Genomic DNA, 25288 nt, shown 5'->3' on the forward strand with positions numbered 1-25288 from the left:
ACATGGATTTTTATGTTTCCTTTATAAATGTATAAATAGTAAATGCGTTTATATATTTTGGTTTCAAATTAAATTTTTAAAATTATAATTTAAATGAAGTGACTGTATAAGATAAAAATAAAAAGATAAAAATGAAGGTTATGATGAATTTGGGAATATTGCTTGTTGAATAGAAGCAAATATTAATTTTTTAATCACGAAAGTTATTAGCGTTTTTCTATTTTTATAAGTTACATTTCTTGCGCCAAATAGCTACCGTCTTTTTTCTTTCTCCTCTACCCAAAGTTTGTCTGGAAGAGATTGCTTTAACGATAAGACCACCGTTTGTACTCCATAAGTGTAATATATATCTTTGTATTATTCGTTAAGTGATGCAATAAAGAGTAAATAAATATATAAAATTATAATTTATCAACTCTTTAAGGATTTCTTTATGACACTAGAATACTGTTAGTATTATTTTTGTCAAATTATAGGGCATTGATACGCCTAAATATACTTATATTAACTCGAAATATGTACTTGGTATTTATTAATTATTAGTAATTACCTATGAACAAAATGAAATTAAAAACCTGTTATTTGTAAATATTTATTCAATTAATTTAAAGATAAGTATTTTACAGTTTTTGCCCATTCATTATAATACTTTAATTATCACACTTTTTACATTATTTTTATAAATACATATCTACTTAAAAACCATACAAGTGAGAAAAATTTTGTACTTGTAAAAAATTTTTAATCAATTTAATTGTACGTTAAACACATTAGTAAGTTTTAAACTAATTAAAATTTACTAATGCGTGACATTGTTGTTTAATTAGTTTAAATAGTTACATACATTTAAATTATATCAATATTACGGGCTTTGTACTTTGTGTAATATATGTGTAATTATTTTAATAACTATTATTTAATAAAGTTAATATAGTTTTAATAAATTCATTGAAAGTTGAAATTTCCCGTAGATTATTTAAATATAAAATGGATCAAAAAAACATTACAAGCATGTATTACTTATATTTTTATGTAATAATAAATGTATTAAAATTAAAATATAATGTTTACCTTTTATCTTATATTATAGATAAACAATAATGATATTTAATATTAAACATTATTCTTAAGACTATATTTCACTATTGAGTAAAATACACACATTTAAAAAAAAACTTATCCCATAATTTTATTTTTATAGACAGTAAAGTTGAAATGATAAGGAAATTAATGTGCCAATAGTGGAACTGTACATATTTGCAATGAAACAATAAGTTGAAAAACAAAACAATTCGTGCTTCTAATATATTAATCGAGTTTGTAAGGGAGACATTGATATCCATATATTATTATAATAAATTTAAAAAAATGTCAACCTTATTTGAGCCATATTTCTTTAGAAAAAATGTTCAGTTTCACTCTTAAGAGAATGTTAACGATTTAAAAACTACAAATAATGCAATATAATGCCTTTGGCAAGTATAGTCTAGTATAGTTTAGGATTACTTAGTTTGGGGAATGGCAGAGATGAAATACGTCATATATACATACATATACACTTGTCGACATGTACACTTTTACTTTTCCACAATTTTATTATTGTGTGTGTATATTTGCAATGATTAATTATAAACTCAAAATTGTATCTAGTGCTAACAGTCAACGCCATTTATTTACAACATATTAAATTAGTCACTAGCTAGAGCTAAGATAAGCGTCATTATGAATCTCTTTTGTATAAAATATAAACGTGAAAATTTAGTTTTGTATTTAATTCTAAACTTAACTCTGTAGTATAAATTTTTTCCACATTCTAAGTTATAACTATATATTCTGGTGTCCCCATTCACGCACACAATAAAATTGGTCTATTTTGAACAAAGCATTTATATTGAATTATTCTATCTATTAACACATTGATCAATTTGACATTAATACAGATTGATCAATAATTAGGAAGCATACACTGCTTCTATTGCATAAAATTAAATCTTATTATCAGTCTAATTAGATTTTAACACAGATTTATATAAAAATAATAATAAAGCAACCAAAATAAATACATTAATTTCATAAACATTGAGTTTAAGTTGATACTAATGGAGAAATGACAAGAATAATTTAAAATAATGATATAAAAAATAGATACATAACGTATATATCAAGACTTGCATTGTCCTGTCGATGTAGTATAATCTGAAAACAATAAAAAAAAAATTAAAATATTATAATAAAATTTTCGGGCCAGATTACATATCTTGTTTTGTTGTTGTATTTCCATCAATTTCATTCAATTTTTTTTATGCAACTTAGAATGGCAAACAAACTGACGGCCCACTTGATGGAAAGAAGTAACCGTCGCGTATAGACATAAACAATACCATGACGATCGAAGAAAATGTGATCTCCATGGTACCCTTTAGGAGGAAAGGGATTGTTAGCAATGGAGTTTGACAGCCCCATTGCTAGCAATATACCCTGTTAGGTCGACCTCCACGTGGTTCCCCTTAGTAACCATCGTGAACAAAAATCGTGCTATAAAAAAACTAAGATACGTCTCTTATTCAGAATTTAAATTAATACTTACTTTTGTTGTAGTTTTCTGGCCTGAGGAAGAGTTGCTGGATCTTCTTTGACGCAATAGTGGCGGGCACCCTGAACGTAGTCCCTTATGTAGAGATTCCAATTGATTAACTGTAATATATAAAAAAAATAGTGAACATTCGACAGTAGTGAATTAATAAATACCCTTGGAGATACAATACAGTGTCATATTATCCAATATTGACTCATGCTTCACTATGTGGTATTACAAAACAAACTAATACACAATACAAATATACAAAGGTGGAAAGGATTCTTAGTAATGGGGTCAACAGCACCATTGCTAGCAATATACTCTATCAGGTCAACTTCCACGCGGTTCCTTCTGGAAACCGTCATGGTTAATTCTTGTGGAATTCGTCACAATGGGCTAACTGACTTACTTTCATGTTCACTTATTATCTATCACTGGTGCCCCAACGTATATCTATAGCGCAGGCGTTGTATTCCCATTTATATAAAAAAAAATATACAATGCGGTCCAGAACAAATTAAATATATTTTTTTTTTATTTATAAATACAGAAAATCATATAATTTTATGTGTTTCTAAATGTATGTACAAATTTTATTTCGCATCTTATACATTTTTTATACCACAAAAGTGGCAATAAGCATACAAACCCCTCTGATGATAATCGGTCACTGCAGCCTATGAATGCCTACAGCAATAGAGGTGTCACGTGTGCGTTGTCGATCCTAAAGAAACCTATTAAGGTTTCTTAAAAAGGGTATTCTTTCTGAAGAACACCATTTTATTGTAAATGTTGTTTTAATGTATCGCATTCGCTATAAGATATAGCCTATGTCCCTCTCTATTCCAAATACAGCGTGTTTGCCAAATTACATGACTTCAGTTGTGCCATGAGGTAACCAACAAACAAATAAATAAACAATCAAATAATTTCAGATTTGTAATATTAATAAAGATTCTTTACCTTGACATCGGTGTAATAAGTCTCGTCATCTTCAACAGAAATTTTCTGCCGAAGTGCCAATAAGTTATCGTTCTTGAAGTGCCATTCCTTCGTCGTGTAATACTGTAGCACTTCTAAGCCATAGTTGATACGTTTCTGCGTTTTCACCATGCTGAAAAATATTGAATTATATTACATAGGACAAACAGGCTTGCAGCTTACCTAATGGTAAGGTATTAACGTCGCCTATAGGCACCCGCAAGATGAAAGAATTTATAAGTATGTTACTGGACTTTTAAAGAGTATTAGAATACTCTTTTCTTGAAGATTGTCGTATCTATTTGGAAATATTGTTGCTAAGAGAATAAATTTAGTAGTTTTTTACAGAAAAAAAAAAAAACTAATAAGTTGTATACCGTGCTTTGGCACCGTAAATAAAGTGGAAAAAAGGAAAAATAGTATATATGTGAATCACACAAAAAACAAAAAAGAACTATGTATCAGTTTCAAATTAATTTTTAGGTGATAGACTCTCCCCGATTTCATTCCACCACGTCGTTTTGTAATATTTATATTTGGTGCAATATGTACAAGGCTACACTATTGAAAATTAGTAATACGAGTAATAATAATAAATTTGCTCTTTTCTTGAATATTTCAATGTCATATCTATTCAGAAATACTATTGTATTTTACCTGATTAATTATGAAATTATACAAATTAATAAGTATACTTACAATGTCTTTTTCCCCATTAAGACCATCAGCAAGTCCACTAAATACGCAGGAAGTAGATGCGTGAAAAATACGGCAATTTGATGCTGAAGCTTTGAGGTTTTTGGTGAACCACCAGGGTACCAAATGCAGACGGAGAACGGAAATTCTTGGACGTGGAGGCGACCTAGAAAATGAGTAGTATTTTTTAATAAATATCACTAGTAATCGCTACTTTGGATTATTTTCAATAGATGGCGTTGTAGGTAATACGAAGTTCATCGGATTATCTAGTTGACAATAAAATTCATCATTATCATGATTGTCTTAGACATTATCTTTTCACTGCTAAACATAGACCCCCCCATAGACTGCCATAAAGAACAGCCCTGAGCCACCTGCATGACGCTAAAATTAGCTGTATTTAAAATAGCTGTAATAAATTTAAAATTACTAACCTAACTCGAGTGCTTGTTCCCAGGAAATAGGGTTTATTCCTGACTGTGTTATATTGCATACAGCCACTTCCTTAGGCCTGAAAATAGAAAAATTTAAGCTGTTATTTGGCAAGGTACATTAGAGCACAGTGGATTAAGGTCGAGAAATAATATAAATATTTTTTTATAGCAATTTATTTATTCACCATTACATGCACATAATTTATCAATTTATAAGGGAAATATAAATTTGTTGGTGCTTTTATGTGCCGCAATTGTGAAAAGGCAAACAACTCTGCATTAAGCTGCGGAGTACCCTTAGTATTGATATTCTGCTGGTGCCTTGTAAAAAGAATAAACCTCAATATCGATATATTTATTAATTTAATATTTATTTACCAGAGGGAGACTTTGTACAAAAGTCGATTGCTTGGGTACCTCTGTCCCATTCGTGTTTCAACCGTGAGCAGTTGTGTTTGCATGACTGTGTTTCGATTTGAAGTGTGGGATATGGCGTGAATTTACAGGGTACAGAGGAATAACACCTGAGTCCTCAGGAATGGCAACGCATGGGGGGTATTATGGGCGAAACAGTATACTCTGGTATGTCCATGGTACTGCTCATGTCTATAGGTGACGGTTACCACTTTCCACTTCCACTTTCAGGTGAGCCGTCAGCTTGTTTGCCATTCTAAGTTGTATAAAGAAAAAAAAAATTAGCCTTCTCTATTCCAAATAGTACGTGTATGCTAAATTTCGTGACAATTGTTTGAGTCGTTAATTCACAAATGTTAAACACAAATTCAAGTTAATATTTATAATAATTGACAAGTATTGTCCAATAATCGTCTCTTATATCATCTTTAATTCATATTAAATGTAAATATATAATACTCACTTTTCCAAAGCTGTTGTATAACCAAGAAGTATACAAGCATTGACAACAATGTCGACTGGTATGACATCAGCCATATACGAAGCATTGCAATGCATTGTACGTATTGCACCTGTAATATTAAAAAAAATTTAGACTTTTTTTACAATCTTTTTTTTCAATTTGGATCATTATATTATCGTATCAGAATTTAACTGTCCACTGCTGAATATAAGCTTCCCCCTTGGAGGGGTATTGCCAATAGTTGCCACATTTGGCAGGTGGATTAGCAACCGTAGTTAGGCTTTAGAAATGTTTTAAGAGGGACGCTGCTGCCCGTCCTACGCCCTACCTTAGTCGGGATAGGAAGGGGTGGCCTATTCTATGCAGGGACTATATACGACCAACAATATTTTTTAGATCATAAGAGGTTTTTATGATTTAAAAAAATATGGTTCAGTAAGTTTTTAACTAAATTTCCAGTGATGAAAAATACTGATAACATAGATTGAAGTGTTGTGATGAAAAAAGCTGATAGTGGTAGAATTATCCCCTACCATGTTTGATTCTAATATGCTCGATGAAATATGGGCAACTCTCAACGATTATCATAATGTCAACAGTCGGCAAATTCCTCTAATAAGGGAATTTGTTAAAATAATAATAACGAGGAAGTTGAAGAATGAGAAAGTGGCATTGCTGGGAATATACCCTGCCAGGTCGATCTCCACGCGAGGAGGAATAAAGCGACGATAGGAAATCATCGCTTTATTCCTGGTTAATTCGTCACGATCATCTAACTAATTTCTACCAGGGGGAAGGGATTGTTAGTAATGGGGAGGTTAGTCCCCATTGTTATCAATATACGCTATCAGGTCGACCTCCACGCAGTTCCCCCTGGAAACTATCGTGACTACTTTATCGTTGAATTCGTCACGATGGGCTAACTGACCTGCCTTTTAATCCTCACCTATCACTGGTGACCCGCCAGTGTATGCCGATAGCGCAGGCGGGGTTACCATGCCATTTTCACCCATTAAAAAAATTTACTTCTACCGTTATTCACTAATATCCTGTCAGCGTTTACCGAGAGTGCTGGCTGTTAATATTCCATTTTTATTAATAAATATAAATGTCCTTAATAATCTACTACACTATTGGTCACATATTTAGTTATTTCGCAGGAATATGTATCCAAATTACCTTTTCCAGCTCCAACTATCAGTCCCGTAGGACCGTTCAAATTATCCACCCATCCCGGTATAGGCTCCTTCAATGCAGCCGTTACTGTGAACAAAGTAAAACTGTTACTTTTCTTTACATTAACAGTAATATAAGACCATATAAATTTATTCTTATGTTCTTAATTTAAAATATTTTTCGTCTAAATTGATATGATTTCGTTCACTTTAACCCAATCACAAACTGCTGTCGATACGTTTTGCCTTGTAATCATTACGCGAACGATGAATGAACTCTCTTATGTACCTACAACTAATTTCTTTATATTATTTAAAATTCTTTATATTCTTATATGATTTTAAAAATATCTAAACAGTGAAAAAATTATCCCAAATTTATTATGCTTTTACATATTTAATTTTTTTTTCAAATATAAGCCCAACTATTTAATTTTTCGAAGTTGTACAAAGATAATAATTTTTACCTAAAATTGTGAAAAAAATACCGAATCTGGCAACTCTAATGGCAATTATTATTACTAGGTTTTTGTGAGCTTGAGCAAATTGTGAACTTACCAATCGAAGGTCTTGCTATAATGATGGGATATTTCCCGGCATGTTCAGATACCATATTTTCTGTCAGCGCCTTGGTATACGCGTAAGTATTAGGTTGAGGTTCTATGATTCTATAAAGAAAAAGATTAGTTTACAAGATTAATTGCAAATATGATTTATGACAGATTTTTATTAAATTTATCGCATAATTTTATATGTGCTGCAATTCCTTAAATAGAATCAACTGATATATATTTTTAATTGTGTAATTGTCTTATATGTTTTTTAAATGTGCACCTTAACTAAATAAATAAGTAAAATAATTAAGTGGCAAACGAAACTCTCTTTAGGTATGTTTTTGTTATCGCGCACATAAGAAAAACCAATCGTCGAATGATGCTCTCATTTAATATTAAATTACAATGAAAACATTCTATCGTCAAACCCATTAGCCTATTTGTTTAAGGAACTGTAAATTTGTGTATCACCACAATTGGGTAATAAACATTTTAATAGTCAGAGGCAAAATTGTTAAATAATGACTATCTTATATCCTGGAATTTAATTTAATGTGAGTAAAACGAACATAAATGAATAATTTACAGAGCCAATTTGCCTACTGTTGTCGTTGTTTTAATGCGAGGCGTGAAGTTACGACGTAAGCGTCGTACACCACCTGAAGAAGACTACCGGATGAAGTTGAAATAATTGTCGGAAACAACTGACATAGTATGCGTATAAAATTCCCTTTGGACACACACACACACACACACACACACACATATACTGTCTGAAACTCTAATATAAAATAATATCTTACTTAGGCTCCAAGTGATGTAAAAGATCATCATCCATCCACCTGACGCTCTCCATTACATCCTCATAGTTGTGTTTGGATGGATACACTTTTTCTTCCAATACTTCAACTTCACATCTGCAGTATGAGGTCGATACGTGAATGAAAACCTGGAACAAAATAAGTTATTTTGATACTGTTGTATAGAGATATCTGAGACATATCTAATATCGTGGGCTTAGAGCTTAATACTGACTTAAATAACTATTAGACAAGAAAAAACGATTCTATCAAGAGAGATTATTAAAAAGTATCAAGAAAATTTCACTATAAGCATTTTTATGGTCGTTTTAGGAGAAAGAAATTGTTAGTAATGGGAATTGAATAGCCCTATTGCTAGCAATATAACCATATCAGATAAACCATCGTGGTTAATTCTTGTATTCGTCACTTGAATTTAAAGTATTTCTGTTAAAAAAAACACTTTGATAGAGAGCTAAAATTGCAGTCATGGAAAAAGTTGCCACAGGTTTTTTTCCTTATTAAATAGTTGCACGTAAATTTTTAATTAAAATTTTTGCATCTGCTTCATATTATGCTTTCGAAGTTTTCAAATACTTTTTTTGTGATCAAAATAAAAATTTCCAGTAATTGTTTAGTAAGTAATAATAATATATACTAATTGACAAATCCAACAAAATAAAAAAAAAGTTACCTAAATCTTTACTAAATAAGGAACGATGAGATCGATTTCGATCGATCGATCGATTTGGAATGAGCTAATGATAGAGGTTTTTCCACGATACTACAGTATGGAGTTCTTCAAAAAAGGGGTAAAGAGGTTTCTTCAGGATCGGCAACGGGCGCGTAATGCCCCTGGTGTTGCAGGCGTTCATAGGCTACGGTAACCGCTTACCATCAGGTGGGCTGTATGCTTGTGTGCCACCTCAGTGGTATAAAAAATATATTTTAAATTCGTAATTTCGCGAAGTTACTGTTTTGAGGACTATTGTAAACTAAACATATGACCATAAGGACTAAAACATATTAGAAATTTAGTTTATATTGGTCCTTAGACTTAAGATGTCACTGTGATATTAAATTGAAAATTTGAAATGGCCTCACAGAATCGACCTCAATGCATACATTCTTTTTAGGTTTCAGTAAATCTTATTTTTTTTATACCACAAAGATGGCAAACAAGCTACAGCGTCTGTCTGATGGTAACAGTCACTGTAGTCTATGAACGCCTGCAATATTAAGGGTGTCACGTGGACCATGTCGATCCTAAAGAAACCACTAAGTAAATATTTATTTCAAAATATGCAAGTGTAAATTAATCATTCTATACGGTAACTTATTTAACACGCAGGTACTAATCATTAATAAATTATTCTTGACTCGATTGTCGTGTAAAGAAAAATAAGATTTACAATAATGGATAGCGATACGTGTTTTTAATATTATCTATTAAGGGGGGAAAGGGATTGTTAGCAATGGAGTTTGACAGCCCCATTGCTAGCAATATGCCCTATTAGGTCGACCTCCACGTGGTTCCCCTTGGAAACCATCGTGAACAATTCTTGTTGAATTCGTCACGGTGGGCTAACTGACCTACTTCATCCTCACCTATCACCCCTCACTGGTGCCCCGCCGGTATACCGGTGGGGTCACCATTCCATAATCACCCATTAAAAAAAATATCTATTACGATGTTGTAATGTGTGATAACGCTTGAGTTTTTTTTATTACAAACAACTAGGAATAATAAATGTGTCGACGATCAATCTGATGGTAAATGGTAACTTGTAGAATAAAAACAATAGGTATTTACATATATCTTTTGTGCGAATTATAAACCTCGGTTCGGATTCGAATTAAGGGTAAGTTGCGACTTGTATTTTTGTGGAATGTATTTCTTTTTTTATATCTACTATAATATGAAAAAAGTAAACACATTATTAAAAAGAATAGGGATAAGCTACTCAATTAAATTCATACCTCGAGCTCTTTCATGCCGTCAGCTAAGTCGAGCACTTTCTTCGTGCCCAAAGTATTCAAGTTTATGGCATCTCGGATGAACATGTCAAACCTGTAACATAAACGTAATATCTAATAGAAAAGACTTTAGGAAAGAGGGAGCTTCCCAATTCGGTTACATTTATTTACTTGTTTTATACCACTGAGGTGGCAAACAAGCATACGGCCCACACGATGGTAAGTGGTTACCGAAGTAACTGAAAGAACATATACTTTCAAATTGGTCTCATGGAAATTTTATCAAAATCGGTTCAGTACTTTAGATTTTAAAATAACTCGTTTTGATATAATTGATGTCAGTTTGTTTTTGTGGAACTTTCATCAACAATTTTAAATTATTTTAATATTGCACGATATTCATGGTTTTTCTAAATTGATTTTGATAATTCTTATAGCATTTTTTAGTCCCCAAGATACAAGTCTGGCCTAGTTTGGGGACTGATGGTAATGCAGATATTTTTTCGTTGAATATAAATTGTAAAAATTGTAAATTGTACCTTATGCAACTGTATCTTTCTTAAATACAAATTATTATTATTATAGAATTTACTTGCTTCCATATTGCTACCGTACTAATACTATTCATAATTATGTTTTTTTAGAATGAAATATTATATTAGGATTATCGAATTACCTTACACAAGCTGCACAATGGAACAAAATTTGACATTCCCTTTGCAACAGATCACGGTCTTCGATGGAAATACCGAGACCTTCAGCTAAGATGTCACCAGGTATTACTTGGAGTTTGTCCAGGCGTTTGGGATAATCATCCTTTATATGGCTGAAGACCTAAAAATATAGTCATGACATTTAGATGTAAACACAGGATTATGGTGTTATGCCTTCATACCTTGTAATTTCACTTCTATAACAAACAATTACGTCCTATTTTTTTCCATCTAATATTTTTGATCGCAGATGGCCTTTACAGAGGGCTGAAGGTCAAATCCTATCTTTTGTCAATTTGTCTGTATGAAGAAATAAAAATATAGGAGCGCTACAGTTATTAATTTGTTTAATCATAAAGCGCCACGTCGTCTTGTGCAAATATTTCGTAGTTTTAAAACAATACAAAGGTCATAAATGTCATAAATGTCGTGGTCGACAGTGGATAAATTAATACTGCCCTGTATAAAAACCCTAGTACCCTAGCACACCGCTTCTGTAGTTGTTAGACGTCATGCGATGTCGGCATTGGTTGGAATATATTACAACGCATCTACCCATCACGTTATAGACTCATCAATATAATTATCGTCACATTATCATTATGACAATCAAGGTGTTCAAATAATTTACAATTATTTATGGCTCGTTATCGTTACATACACACAATATACATTTATATCTTTTTCGCTTATAATATTTGTTAATAATGCCGACCTCCATGTGGTCCCCTCTGGAAATCATCGTGCTAAATTCGATGGCGATGACCCAACTGACCTGCCTTTTCATCCTTACTTATTATGCCTCACTGGTGCCGGCCAGTGTATACTGTTAGCGTAGGCGAGTTTAATATAGGTAATATGTACTCGAAAATTGCATGCACGGCTTATTGTAATTATAAACAAAAAGTATAATTGTACATATATAAATATTGCACTATGTCCCACTAGATGGCAGTACTTACCACGCAATTTATAAACGTTTCCAATCTCTCTTTAGTGTTTTGTCCTCTCTTAGGTCTCATTAATAAATATATTTTCTTTATTTCCGGGCATGATCTGAGAAGTTTCTCCACCAAGACTTTCCCCATAAATCCCGTTGCGCCAGTGATGAATATTGTTTTATTTGAGTAGTATTCCTTAACACTCATAGATGGCGCCATGTTGATTGATTTTTTCTGCGGACAAATATAAACTTATTTATTATTGTGAAAGGTTTCCAAGTGACTACTCTACACGGGGAGATGCAATGGATTGCAGCTTTCAGATGAATAGAGTGATAACCTCAATCGCGTATGGAGGTGGATCTGACACACCAATACTAAGAATTCGCTCCCTCCTAATAAAGAGTATTTTCAACAGACTTCAAAAAAGGAAGTTTGCAATTTGATTATATATTTTTTTTATAATCATAACCTCAGAATTCCATCAATTGTAAACAGATTTGGGAAATTCTTTTTTATCTATATATAGACTAGCTGACTCGGCAAACGTTGTTTTACCATATACATTATTTCTAGAACTATACATGAAAATTTATCGTACTACAACCATTATATTCGATTGTCATCTTACAACCATATTGCGGCATATAAAAATCACAAAAAATAGGAGTTGATCATAAAAGAGTGAAAATTTGAAGTTGCATGTATTTTTCGATGCTAAATCATAATAAAATAAAAATAACAAATTTTGTTCAAAAATTACAAATAAAAAAATATTTAGGGGTGGGTTACTCTTATCATTGAGAAGTATGAAAAATAGATGTTGGCCAATTCTACCGTTATACCTACCCGATATGCACCCAAAATTTCATAAAAATCGGTAAAGCCGTTTCGGAGGAATTTGGTAACAAACACCGCGACATGAGAATTTTATATATTAGAGATATACCTTCAAATTGGTTCCATACAAATCTTACCAAAATTGATTCAATAGTTAGATTTTTAAATCAAAACCAGTTAGGTTTTGCCTTTGCAGAATTGACCGTCGTCTATCCCAGAATGCGTAGCTACACAAAGACGTTTCTGAGAGTATATATGCGCTTTTTTAAAGGGGCCAGGCTATTAGAAAGTAATCCTAAATACACTAATGTTAGAGCTAAAATATAGAACAAGTATCATAACAGAACAATTGCTTTACGTAGTATTTCTTTCCTCTATATAGTACTTGGCGTATCTAAACGTATTTGTAAACGTACAATTTCCAACAAATTCTATATTTATAATAAATTGGTTATCCATTCGTTATTGTCATGATAACTGGGGGAAGAAAAAAAAGTGACCGACCTCCATGCGGTTCCCCCTAGAAACTATTATGATTAATTTTTATCGAATTCGTCATGGTGAGTTAAATGACCCGCTTTTTTCCCTATTTATCGTCTCTCAATAATGCTTTATATAGCGATATCACCGGTGGGTTAAATTTCCCTTTGCACCAAATAAAAAAACCTAATATTACAAACTCTTCAAGAAATTCTGCATATGGTTTGATTATTTATATTGCTACGGCAGCTGCCTGCTCGAGCGATCACGTAAATTCGAGAAACGTTCTATGGTCTTGTTCATAGAGCACTTACAAATCTGTTCGCGAATGCAGTAGAGGAAAAAATCTTTTTAAGCACATTTACGACTAACACATTCAGACGAGTGGGGGAAGACAGTATAAGCTCGTTTGGTAGAGTAGGACTGCACCTTGAGTTGATTAAAAGAACTTTTATAAAAATGTGAAGGTTAGATATTATTATTTAAATCCAATCTATAGCACAATCTCAATAATGGTTTACAATTAGTTTGTACAATTCTATATAGATAAAAGGATGCTTTTCGAATAGCACTGACTACCGAGGTCAATCGTTCACTAACTACACTGTTAGGCAATACATAAAATTAATCTTTTTATGATATTTACTATTCTATACTAGTAGCCTTAGGGCCATACGGGTGTTCTAATGAAGAACTGTCTACAGTCTCGTTCATTTTTTATATTGAGATTTATTAACACAATGTTTTCACTTTTCCGTACGATTTTTCAAATATTCATGGTAATCTAGGCCTGGTAATTGCAAACGCAGCAAAAAAATTAGCCAAACAGGTGCAGCCACTTTGAAGTGATGCGTCTATATAGATGGTATATGATAATTGATTTTTATTTGGTGGAAAGGGATTGTTGATAATGGGTTCTACAACCCCTTCGTTAGGAAAATACCCTAACAACCAATTAGTTCTCCTGAAACCATCGTAGTTAATTCGTGTTGAATTCATCATGATGGGCTAACGGACCTGCTTTCATCCTCACTTATCATCCCTAACTGGTGCCCCGCTAGCGTATACTAATAGCGCAATTCAATTATAATCATTAAAAAAGATGCTAGAACGTAATGCGTCAATGCTTGCATCCCAACTGAGTAGCTAGTGTATTGTACAAAGATTTTTAATAAAGCGTTATTTGTATTTACGTCGATGTTTGTAAAGAAATATTCAGTTTCGCCGATAGAACACTTTCTTTAAAGGATGCTAATGCTTTTGATTTCAAGCTGTATAACATTGTATTCACGCACACATGAATAAAAAGTTGGCAAGTTCTTAGCAAAGCGGTTGTATTGAGATACCTTAAATTAGGAATTCCATGTACCTTGAGTATCAACAATGTGTCAAAATTTAATTTGTTAATTTGACGTTTGGTTAATAAAACGTACTTTTTTCAATGTTGCAGATAATTGGAATTAAAATGTTTCAAATCAGGTCGACTTTTTTAATTTATATTTTTTTTAAATTAATATACATGTATTAATTAAAATTGCAGCGCTATTAAATACTAATACGTGTTTTATATCTATACTTAGATACAAATCAAAATATTTACTAAAGAAAAAAAAGAGCATCATTATAAATCATACTGGCAACTCTGGCACTTGTAATACTGGTAACCCTATTTACACACACATCGATAAATCTGACGAAGCATTCACATGTCTATATAATCTAAGTGAGACACTATCTGAAGGATCTAAGAATGTAATATGCTAATTCCATATACAAACACTAAGCATACTATTGTATTTCTTTCATCCGTGATGTACACATAATTGCGTATATCTGCTCATTTTTCAAACATTATATTTAAATGTCATGCTGATTCGACAATATTACAAAACATTATGGTTAGCTAACTTTATTATTACAAGAAATATTCTATTTGAATGAGTATAGAGTAGTCTTCATGTATGTATGTCAAGTGAATGCTGGCATACATGGTGTTCTGATGGCAAGTCATTCTTACAGATTAGTTACAGTTGCTGGTAAAAATTAATAAGTTCTATATTAATTCTATAATCCACGCCGCCATTGTTTCAACGTCTGTCCAGTGCCTAACCAAAGAGGCCGTAATGGAGGTTTTTTTTTTTATGGAATGAAAATGAAATAATTTAGAATGCAATAAAATCTACGTTATCGGTATTCACTGATGAGCTACCAGTGAATGATATGTATATGTATATATATCATCAAAACAATATATATATATATATTTATCATAGGATCAGTAAAGAATTGAATTAAAATCGACGTCGGTGTTTTGAAGTGAAAGCTGATCTTGGTGATTTGGCCAGGATAAGCTGGGTGAAAATTTACAACAACAATAACATCAAGCGACCTAAGGCCAGCTCTGCACTAGCAGGACAAAGACGTTTTATAAAAATATCCCATAAATTAAGACAAAGGCAATAAAATGCCGAGACTCATGATAAGAATTATAATGTAACTTCAACACAATTTTGGTCATTACTCTATGCGATATTAATTGCGTATTTTTCTTGTAGCTATATCCACAATCATTCAAGATTAATATACATATCATGTTACACTAAAACTGATTGACTATTCCGTGCATATGCATACATAATTACATCGTGTATCATGCATGCATATCACATGTGCATCCAGCATAGTTTCCTTGTTTATATGGAGTGTATAACGTATATCCTTGTGTAAATTAATTCATCCAATTTTGCTTAACAGATAATGAGGTGAAAAAAGGAATTTAGAAAAAAAGTCCATAAAACCGATGAGCTACTTTCCTTCCAGTACTTATTTAAAATTTATAAGTATTCATATTATTTATAGTATTTAAGACTACCTCAAAGAGTTTCCTGGCAAGTTTTTAAGATGTAGCGAGCAATAAGTGTCATAAAAAACTGCGTGCGCAGAATCAACAAGTACATTTTTGTATGCAATAATAGAATCGACTTCAGTCGTGAAAACCCACATATCATTAAATGACGATATGTTTCGTAATAGGCATGGAATATTTCACATGTGACACGCAAAATTATAAGTTACTCCAGCTACGTCGCTTCTTAATAGAATGCTACAAATAACTGTTAATGACATTACAGTTAATTGTTGCATTCGAATTATTATGATATTATTTATGAATTAAAATCGCAGCAGATGATCAAATGGGTCGTAAAGAGCATGCGAATATAGACTTTACTACAGTATCATAAAGCCTCTTGTTGTTACTCTTGTAATTTTTAATGTATTTAATTTGCATAATAATGTCCACAAAGAAAAATTTCAACTTCAATAGTCACAATTAATGTGAGACCATTTTATAAAATTCTTACTTATCAACAGAGAGTATTATTATAATGTACCTCCTACCCTTTATCTTTTTTCAATGCCCTTTATCCAAAAATTATCTAGAAGAGAATGCTCAGCGATAAAATCACATTTCGTTATACTTCACCTTAATTAATAATTATATTTATTCTTTATTTTTGTTACAGGTTAAATAAAGTGTAAATAAATAAACAGTACCTACAAGACACATTACTTGTATGAACAGGTACTCGTGACGTAGTTGTAAAATTTGTTGGCCCTGATATCTGTGGAAAATTCTGTCATCGAGTTATATTTTTCAATCTACATTTTAACGCGGACATCGAAAACCCGGAATAAGCCTAGTATTTCGTGCAAATTCCAATATCGTACCTTTCGTATGCGGAACCTTAAAATTTCAAATCATTGTCAACAAGGCCCTTCCAAGTGTTTCAATCACGTAACAACCTCTCACCTTGACATTAAGTAATATTCAATCCGACAATTCAATTTAGTGTCACGTTTAGTGGTGAAATTATTACCGTAGTTGCACCTCTTGAGCTGTGACAATGGTCACTTGTTTCCTGTCTTGACACACTTTCTTATGTATGTTTGCACATCTTATCATACAAACATGTCCGTTTTGGGTGCTTGTACTTTATCTGCTTCAAGTTTATTCGAAACATCACCAATTAATTACATATCATCATTATCATTTATCACAGGTGCTCTAAATTTGAGGCTTTACTCGGCCCTAATTGCTCTGTTAGTATTACTACTTTCCTGATACATTATTCTTTTTTTTTTTCGCTAATAAATAAATAAATTTTATCAAAAGTTAGATTATTTGTCTGCTTCCATAATTTACGAATTATTTCAATTAAACTAACTGTTTCAACCAATACAGCCAAGTCAGTCAACAATTCTCTAAACGAAATGATTGAAAATTTTTATATTTATTTATTTACACTTTATTGCACTGTTATAAAAATAATAAATATAGTAAATTTGAATGAGATGTGATACAAAAGATACAATGACTAAAAATTGTTCTTTGATGCTACCGTACGTAATTTAAAATAAAGTATTAGAACCTAATCTACTTGAATTTACGAAATTTAGTAAAAAAACATACGACACAACAATGTAGAACGTTGTTAGACTTAAAAAACAATTCCCAAGCTTAGATAAAGTCGAGCGTGAGAAACTGTTTTTTTAGTTGGGTGATATGTAGGTCTTCATATCAAATACCTAGAAAGATTAACGTGGGTGTAAGATTTGAAAGACTCGACCAGGTCGACTAGGCAGGTACCTTTCCTTACTACCCGCTGCATAGTATTAAGGACGATACTGTGATTTGATCCGAGACGAAATTCAAATACATGTGTAAAAAAGACTTAAATTTTATTTAATTTTATAATTTGAGTAATCTGCATGAGTGCCTCTGTTTCAGACTTATTTCAGACTGTTTCAGACAGTAAAATTACAGTGAAACATAACACTTGAATTCTTTAGAATAGCATGAAGGATACTGTGTGTATCAAATTGTACTTTGTAATAATCATCGTGTTCATACACGCGGATTATCGATCTTTAAATGTGCATCAGTTTATTTACAGTAGAACATAAGTAATCTATACTAAATTATATACTTTATTGCTCTTGTAAATTACATACATAGATAATACATTTATAATTAATTAATTTAATACATTACAATTTTGTAAGCAAGGGTAGACTTATCTCTGAAAGAGATTTCTTCTAGTCCATCCAATACAGTGGGAAAGCATGTCGTTAGCGGGCAACCAAATTGTACGAGTGTTATACGAACAACATTAATATTAATTAATACATATGCTACAAATAAATAGTTAAATAAAATATTAATATATAATATTACATAAATACTAACTGTATTATAAATTTATTTAATGATTTTAAGATTTGACAATTTAATATAAAAAATGAATAAGAATAAGATTCCAGAGCTTTTTCTTGAAGAACTCTCTTGTATGTGGGAAGGAAGTTTGTTCCATAATTGGGCAACAAACAATATGTCCTACACTAAGGAAATTCGAGCATCTTGGACAGAACCTGACAGGAGCTTTTAGGACGGATTGGTGATGATAATCATTAAAGCGGGAGCCCTCTGCTCCGACACAATAGAGAATTGAGATCATTAAGTATATTATAAAGGAAAGACAAGATATGCGTATTACGTCGTAGTCGGATAAGGAGTCACATTAACTGATTGCGAAAGACGGAGATCAGATCGTATTTATAAAGACCAAAGATGAACCTGACAGCTAGATTTTATAAACGTTTCAGCGTAGAAGCCAAAAATAAACGTCAGCATAGTCAAGTATTGGAAGTAGGAGAGATTGTACGAGCATGATTTTGTTATTAAATAATATAATAAAGCAAAAAAGTTTGTTTGTTTGAATGCGTTTTCACCTTGAACTACTAGTCGGATTTGAAAAATTCTATTTGAATTTGATAGCTCATCTCTTAAGGAAGGATACAAGCTATTTAAATAGCCTGTAATTATGATAAAACTACGAGCAAATACGCGAGATACAGCTAGTAATAAAATAAAAGTGAAAGTCGATGTGTATGATAACAATAAAACACAAAGTATATTAAATTTGATATTGCGAATACATTTCTTTAATACGTCTGTCCGTGACCGCCATATTTCACTGAAAGTTGTGCAACGAATGCTTAGAATGTTTTATTGATTGCATTTATCTCGCCTTAGAACCAGGGATGCCGGCTTATAAAAAAAAAAAAACCTCTTGGATGTTCACGCTCTTTTTATACCTTACCTAGGTATCGATTGATTATTATTTTAGCTGAAAGACTGCTTGCTGGATAAGCAAACGCGGCTTAAAGAATTGATAATGAGGATTAATTTAGTTATACTGTGATGTCTAGCGTCGTGAGAGTTCCGCACGCACTATTTACACATATAAGTGTTTTCAGCTGATTTAAATGAAAGAAGGATCATTTCTTAGACCCATATCAATTTTAAAACGGATATATAATATACATAGAAACAAACGAAAATACTCACTTGGTGGTATGTAATTACCACTGCTCGTGGCTGTATGTGGAAAGAAGTGTCTGAAGAAGCGTACGATAGAAGACTAATACTTATTCAGACTTTACGTAATATATTCATCATTACTGAACTGGTTTAATAATTCTTTTTTTAAATACCAGTTATGATAAAAAAATATCAAAACCGTTTCGAATTGTTCGCCGATTGATGATTGATGCCGAAGCTATCGCATAATATAAACACAAAAAATATGAATGAATTTAGAACATCCTTCTATTCAAAGTTGATTTTCAAATTCATATGAATTAACTTAACTAATGCACTCCTTTTGTCAAAGTTGGCTAAATTAGAAATGGTGAAGAGTCCAAACTCGCAATTCACGCTTTTTATTTGCCGCTCGTGCACACAGTCAAGGTCGCAATGCTCAGGTATAAATTTACATATTTAATTACAAACTTCCGACGATGCAACTTAGCAGTATTGTAAAATAGATATATTGATAAATAAGTTAAAGATAATATTTAAATTAAATTAACAATATAAATATGACAAAATAAAAAGGATAAATTATATTAAATATACAGATAGACAATTACTCTTTATTGTTTCCTCCAAAACATTACAGTAGTAAACTTATTATAGATACAAACAATTACAAGAAATGATCACACTGAGAAAACAATGAGCGGACTAATTTAATAAGCCTATATTTTCCAGGCAACCTTTGGACAGAAAGGAATAATTATAAACAGTTTGATCGGTGGCACGATGAAAATTCTATCCTTTATAAATACATATAGAGATGTTATATATGCCGTAATATAAATAAATAAATAAATATATATTTTACTATTAAATATATTGACTAATATATTTATATTGTATAGGAGTTTAATTTTTCACTAGCCTATTTCGTACTAATATAATAAATGTGACAGTTTATAATATAATATTTTGTAAATAATATATAGGTATTGTTTGCTTTAAATTATCAGATCAATAGCATTTATCCCGTTTAAAAAAATAGGTCTGGCAGGTAGCGGTAAGTGACAAAACAACGTTTGCCGGATTCAACAGGTTGTAACATAAGAAATAATTAGTTTAAATTTGTAGTAAATGCATACGTATACATAAAAATGCCCAGATATAGGTATATACATAGGAATATAAATTTTTGTGTTGTGAGGGAATCGAACCCACGACTATCGGAAGGTAAAGCACTGTGTTAAACTGCCAAGGTCGTTATTTAAAATTATATAGTAGTAAGAGCCAAATAGACAATCGATGAGTTGTTGTTACCAGTCCGTACAGACGAATTGCTCAATATCTATTAGTTATATTTTTGGTAATTATAATTTAACCTTCATTCTTTTGTAATTACGTGACTGGATTTCAGTTAATTAATTTTGCAACAATTCAAGATAGTCCGTACACTTTAGTGCGAAGATCATTTTTGCCATTATTGTCGTGACATTACTATAATCAATAGACACGTTTTCGGTACGTCATACACGACATAGAATGAAATATACCCAGTATTTCTTTATCCGATTAATAAAGATGAGACTGAAACCAGAATGAAATTGCTTCTTACTTTGAAAATTAAAGATTGAAATCTGTAAATATTTACACAAGAACGAAGCCACAGGTGATGACTATATTAGCTGTATATTTTTGAAATATATGCATTTTAATTAAATAATTGTAATTTATAAATTGAATTTATCCGAAGTTACAACTTTAAAGTACTTATTTATTTTAAATAATAAAACAATATAGTTAGATGAATTCTTGGTAAATTATCACTTTGTTCTTTTGCAAAGCCTTCATGCATTATTTATAATATTTATAAAAAAAAAATAAACAACTTTTCGCAAAATAAAGGCAAAGTGCGCGAACTTTTTAGTACGACGATCTCAAGTAGCTGGAGCGACGCTAGGGGCGCGCCGGCGGCCAGCGTCATTCTACGTTAAAATACGTAAACTTCGACTATTTCTCAATCATTTATTAACAGATTTCAATGTCACCAAATCTGATTATAGGGATAAAGGATCAATGAAACTGATAACGTCAATATAGGTATGTGATTTTCATGTGGTCGTACAACTAACCATCTATCCGACTAGGATAACGCCTGTGAATTATAACAATTCTAAACATATAAAACAAAATATATCCTGGACTTCCCAGAAAGGCGTTTTAAAGCCATTATAAAAAAGACTTTGTAAAAAGGCCTATTACAAGATACACGAATTTATTAATGACACAAATACTTGACCAATGTAAATTTAAACTGAATTTTAATAAATTCAAAATGGGTAATATATAATAGATAGATAGATACTCTTTATTGTTTCCTCCAAAAAATTACAATAGTAAACTTATGAGAAAACAATACGTAGCTTTATCGCTAAAACGATCTCTCTAGGCAACCTTTAGATCGAGAGGAGTAATTATAAACAGTTTGCATGGATCGCACGATGAAATTTAGTATGATTATAGTTGCTAATATTATTTATTTATTAAAATATTGACATTTTTGTCATTAAAAAAACCACTGATTCTTGGAAATATTTATGAATTTATCAAATTATACAAATATATGTATGTCTTTTGTAGTGGGTATATTGTCACATTGAATTTATTGTCGATATTTTTGACGTAATCGCGTATCTTGAAACAAGTCATACGCATGTTCAAACTGGAGGTAGCGTGGTGGGCTGGGTTGTTGGGCTCCTAATAATATGGTTGAACATAATGTTGACTAACTCATCCGTCATACTCGTGAACAAGTGCTTCTTGTTATTTAAGAAATAATAAAAAGGGTGAGAGGGGTCTTAATAACACTAATAGAGGCCAAAATAATATTTTTTGCAAATTTTGTCTGTCTGACTGTCTGTGTGCTTGTTTCGGCATTGCACAAAAACTGCTATATCAAATTGGATAAGGTTTTCATGCTTATATTCATGAAGGTCTAACTTTAAATCTGGCGTATGTTTCAATTTGATATAATATCTATAATTGATTGATTTTATCCCATAAAAGAATCCAGAGAAAAATTGTATAGAACCAATGGGTTAATAAACTCCGGCGACTGCAAAAAGAATGCTTGAAATCATCGTAGAAAAAAATACAGTCAATTTTAGAACTTATTCTTTTTGGAAATAGTTACGACATGACATTTTATCACTGATTATCTTAAATCAGTATCTACTTATTAATATAATTTCTTATGATACATACTTCTGACACGGAATATAATAGCAAAATTTCTACAAAGAACAGACAAAAATTTTATTGAAAATTAAATTCGTGTCATCGGACTATGGTGATGCAAAATTTCCTTTTTTACAATTGCTTATTTCACATTTCTAAGCACTTATGAACTGAGATATTATGTAGATGTTATACTTTAAAGAGATCGAGGGTAGTGTGTTAATATTAATTTATTATTTACGTATTTTCCATTATTACCGTCAGCCACATGATATAAATATTAATTATTGTAAACATCTAAGTAGTTATAAGTATTATGTGATATAAAAAAATATATATTTCATAATATTAATTTCATTGCTCTTCAAACTAGTATTCCTTATAGATACGAGAAATAAGATAACGTACATCTAGGGGCACGAACCATTACGGCAATTTGAATTATCTTTCGCAACTACATAGGTTTCATGCAATCAAACGATAGGTTAATACTCAATCGCACAAGAGACATCTAAATCTATTGTTATAAAAAAGAAAACTGTCAATTAAAATTGGTAATGGTAAATGAACAACTTACCAAGAAACAAGTAAGGTCACAATAGTACACAAATATAGCACAATAATAATACCAAATTTAAAATTTTCGAATAAATAGCACACGATTTTTTTTTGCGTAAAGTGCCAGCAGTCCGCACGGTGACTGTATACCAACTACTAACGCGTTGCAGTAGCGAATGACGATGCAACGTAATGTGTTCTTATAAATTCATCTTGTGTGCTTAAATACTAACCTGTATAATTGCAGTAGAGTCTAATGACCCATTTGTTAATTAACATAAATAATTAATACTAATTAGAATATTAATAAATTTGAAACAAATGACTAGAAATTATTACTCCACTTTAATTAAAATTATTACTCAACTCCGTTTTTAAATAGCGGAACATAATTAGATTCAAATTCCTATAGGAAATCTGTACACAGATAAAAGTACCTAATGTCCTAAACGAAAATAAAAAAAAAAACAATTATGAAATCAAAATCGAAGAATAACATTAACAGCTAAAACAAATACTTTTGTAGATAACATTTTTTCTTATAAAAAATATATATGTTTTACTAATATAATAAAATTGTTAGTAGATGTTCTGTACATGGAAGATTTTGAGATGAAAATATGAGGGGTCTTAACAAGACCAACAAAGGCAAAATATTTTTTTTTTATCCGTTGGTCTGTTTGTATCTATGCTTCAGCATCACAAAAACTACTGCACCAAATTACGAAAAAATTTAAGGGATTGTTATATTTAGCCCTGAATAAGATGAATCCGACTAATGTACTACTTGAAAGTTAATCTTTTTTGCAATTTAGGTGAACAATGCACGTTTCATCATGTGTTCCATTACACATTATGCAATCTTTCTTTTCTATCTCGAAATAGATTTTTTAATTGATGAAAATGGAATAGTAACCTGTTATACTCTAGCGGGATACTTCCCGCTAGAGTATACTAGAGCGTTTAGTAACAATCCTCTCTCCCATGCCGAAACGGTTACCCGATACCAATGTTTAAATAATGTTTTATATTTATCTATATCTATCATAGAAAATTTATTAGGCGCAATAAGTATATCTAATAAAAAACTTTTATGTTAAAAAAAACATGCAAATTATCATATGAATACCATACATATTATTATGTATTATAAGAGTTGTCATTGTTAAGATATACACGACGTATATTTGGTGAAAATACCGTCTAAGTTTACAGCAAAAAATAAAAAAAGGAAAAAGAAAAAAGAGACATCAAATTTCCGATTTAAATAAGAATAATTTTATTTAGAGGTTGGTATTTTACAACAGTTACAGTAACCACTTCATTTAATAGTTGGCAGAGAGTCTAAAAAAAGATCATTTTTTTTTATTCCCCTGACGACATTGGCGTTGTAGTGGCATTGCCTTCAGATTGTTGCGGGTTTGGTTTAATACAAATATTTGTATGCATGAGGACAGCGTTTGTATTAGTCACGGCGTATTTATTTATTATTATGTATGCATTTAAAAAAAATTACCACATGGTCCCGGCATAGAATAGACCACCCCTTCCAGTGAGTGTCGTAAGAAATGACTGGGAGGACGAGGGACGGGCAGCAGCATCCCTTTTAATATATTTCCAAAGCCTAACTGCAGTTGTCGATCCGCCTGTCAAGCGTGGCAACATTGCCAAAACCCTCCAAGGGGGAGGTTTATGTTCAACAGTGGACAATTAAAGCCTGATATGATGATGATGATTTAGAATAAATCAATTGACATTTGTTTAGTACCTACAGTATAATACAAGTTTTGCTTAGTTTACATTTATTATACAGAGAAGGAATTCACAAGAGATCACTGTATGTTATTGTAAAATCTTAATCAATGTTATTTATCGACTTGAGATCAATCCTCTTAAGACATTGAACAAGGAATTTGTACAAAAATCGATTGCTTGGGTACCTCTGTCCCATTCGTGTTTCTACCGTGAAGCAGTTGTGTTTGCATGGCTGTGTTTCGGTTTGAAGAGTGGGATATGGCGTGAATTTATAGGGTACAGAGGAATAACACCTGACTCCTCAGGAATGGCA

General features: G+C 31.5%; 2 protein-coding genes across 2 annotated transcripts in view; one reads left to right on the forward strand and one right to left on the reverse strand.

The window, feature by feature from the left end:
- LOC113514256 (putative fatty acyl-CoA reductase CG5065) overlaps positions 1 to 25288 on the forward strand; it is a 106887-nt gene that overhangs the window by 33267 nt on the left and 48332 nt on the right. The gene's annotated exons all lie outside the window — the stretch shown is intronic.
- Positions 964 to 23421, reverse strand: LOC113522419 (putative fatty acyl-CoA reductase CG5065). The gene is made up of 13 exons (XM_052893101.1): positions 23240 to 23421; positions 11751 to 11963; positions 10752 to 10909; positions 10079 to 10169; positions 8102 to 8247; positions 7303 to 7412; positions 6749 to 6832; positions 5570 to 5678; positions 4693 to 4769; positions 4259 to 4421; positions 3542 to 3692; positions 2588 to 2694; positions 964 to 2196 (listed from the first exon to the last, which is right to left on the reverse strand). Exons 2-13 carry the CDS (start codon positions 11946 to 11948, stop codon positions 2097 to 2099), a joined length of 1494 nt encoding a protein of 497 aa, XP_052749061.1. The 5' UTR covers positions 11949 to 11963; positions 23240 to 23421; the 3' UTR covers positions 964 to 2096.

The sequence above is a fragment of the Galleria mellonella genome, unplaced genomic scaffold, assembly GCF_026898425.1.
Source record: "Galleria mellonella isolate WM207_F2 unplaced genomic scaffold, CSIRO_AGI_GalMel_v1 utg172, whole genome shotgun sequence".
In the NCBI taxonomy this organism is placed as follows: Eukaryota; Metazoa; Arthropoda; class Insecta; order Lepidoptera; family Pyralidae; genus Galleria; species Galleria mellonella.

Excerpts from the sequence above, each read along its gene's own strand:
- LOC113522419 (XM_052893101.1), bottom strand. The coding sequence starts at position 11,948 with ATGGCGCCATCTATGAGTGTTAAGGAATACTACTCAAATAAAACAATA. Across the intron at positions 6,833-7,302 it reads TATAGCAAGACCTTCGATTG|TAACGGCTGCATTGAAGGAG; the intron begins GTAAGTTCACAA and ends CTTTGTTCACAG. Across the intron at positions 4,770-5,569 it reads TATACAACAGCTTTGGAAAA|GCCTAAGGAAGTGGCTGTAT; the intron begins GTGAGTATTATA and ends TTCTATTTTCAG.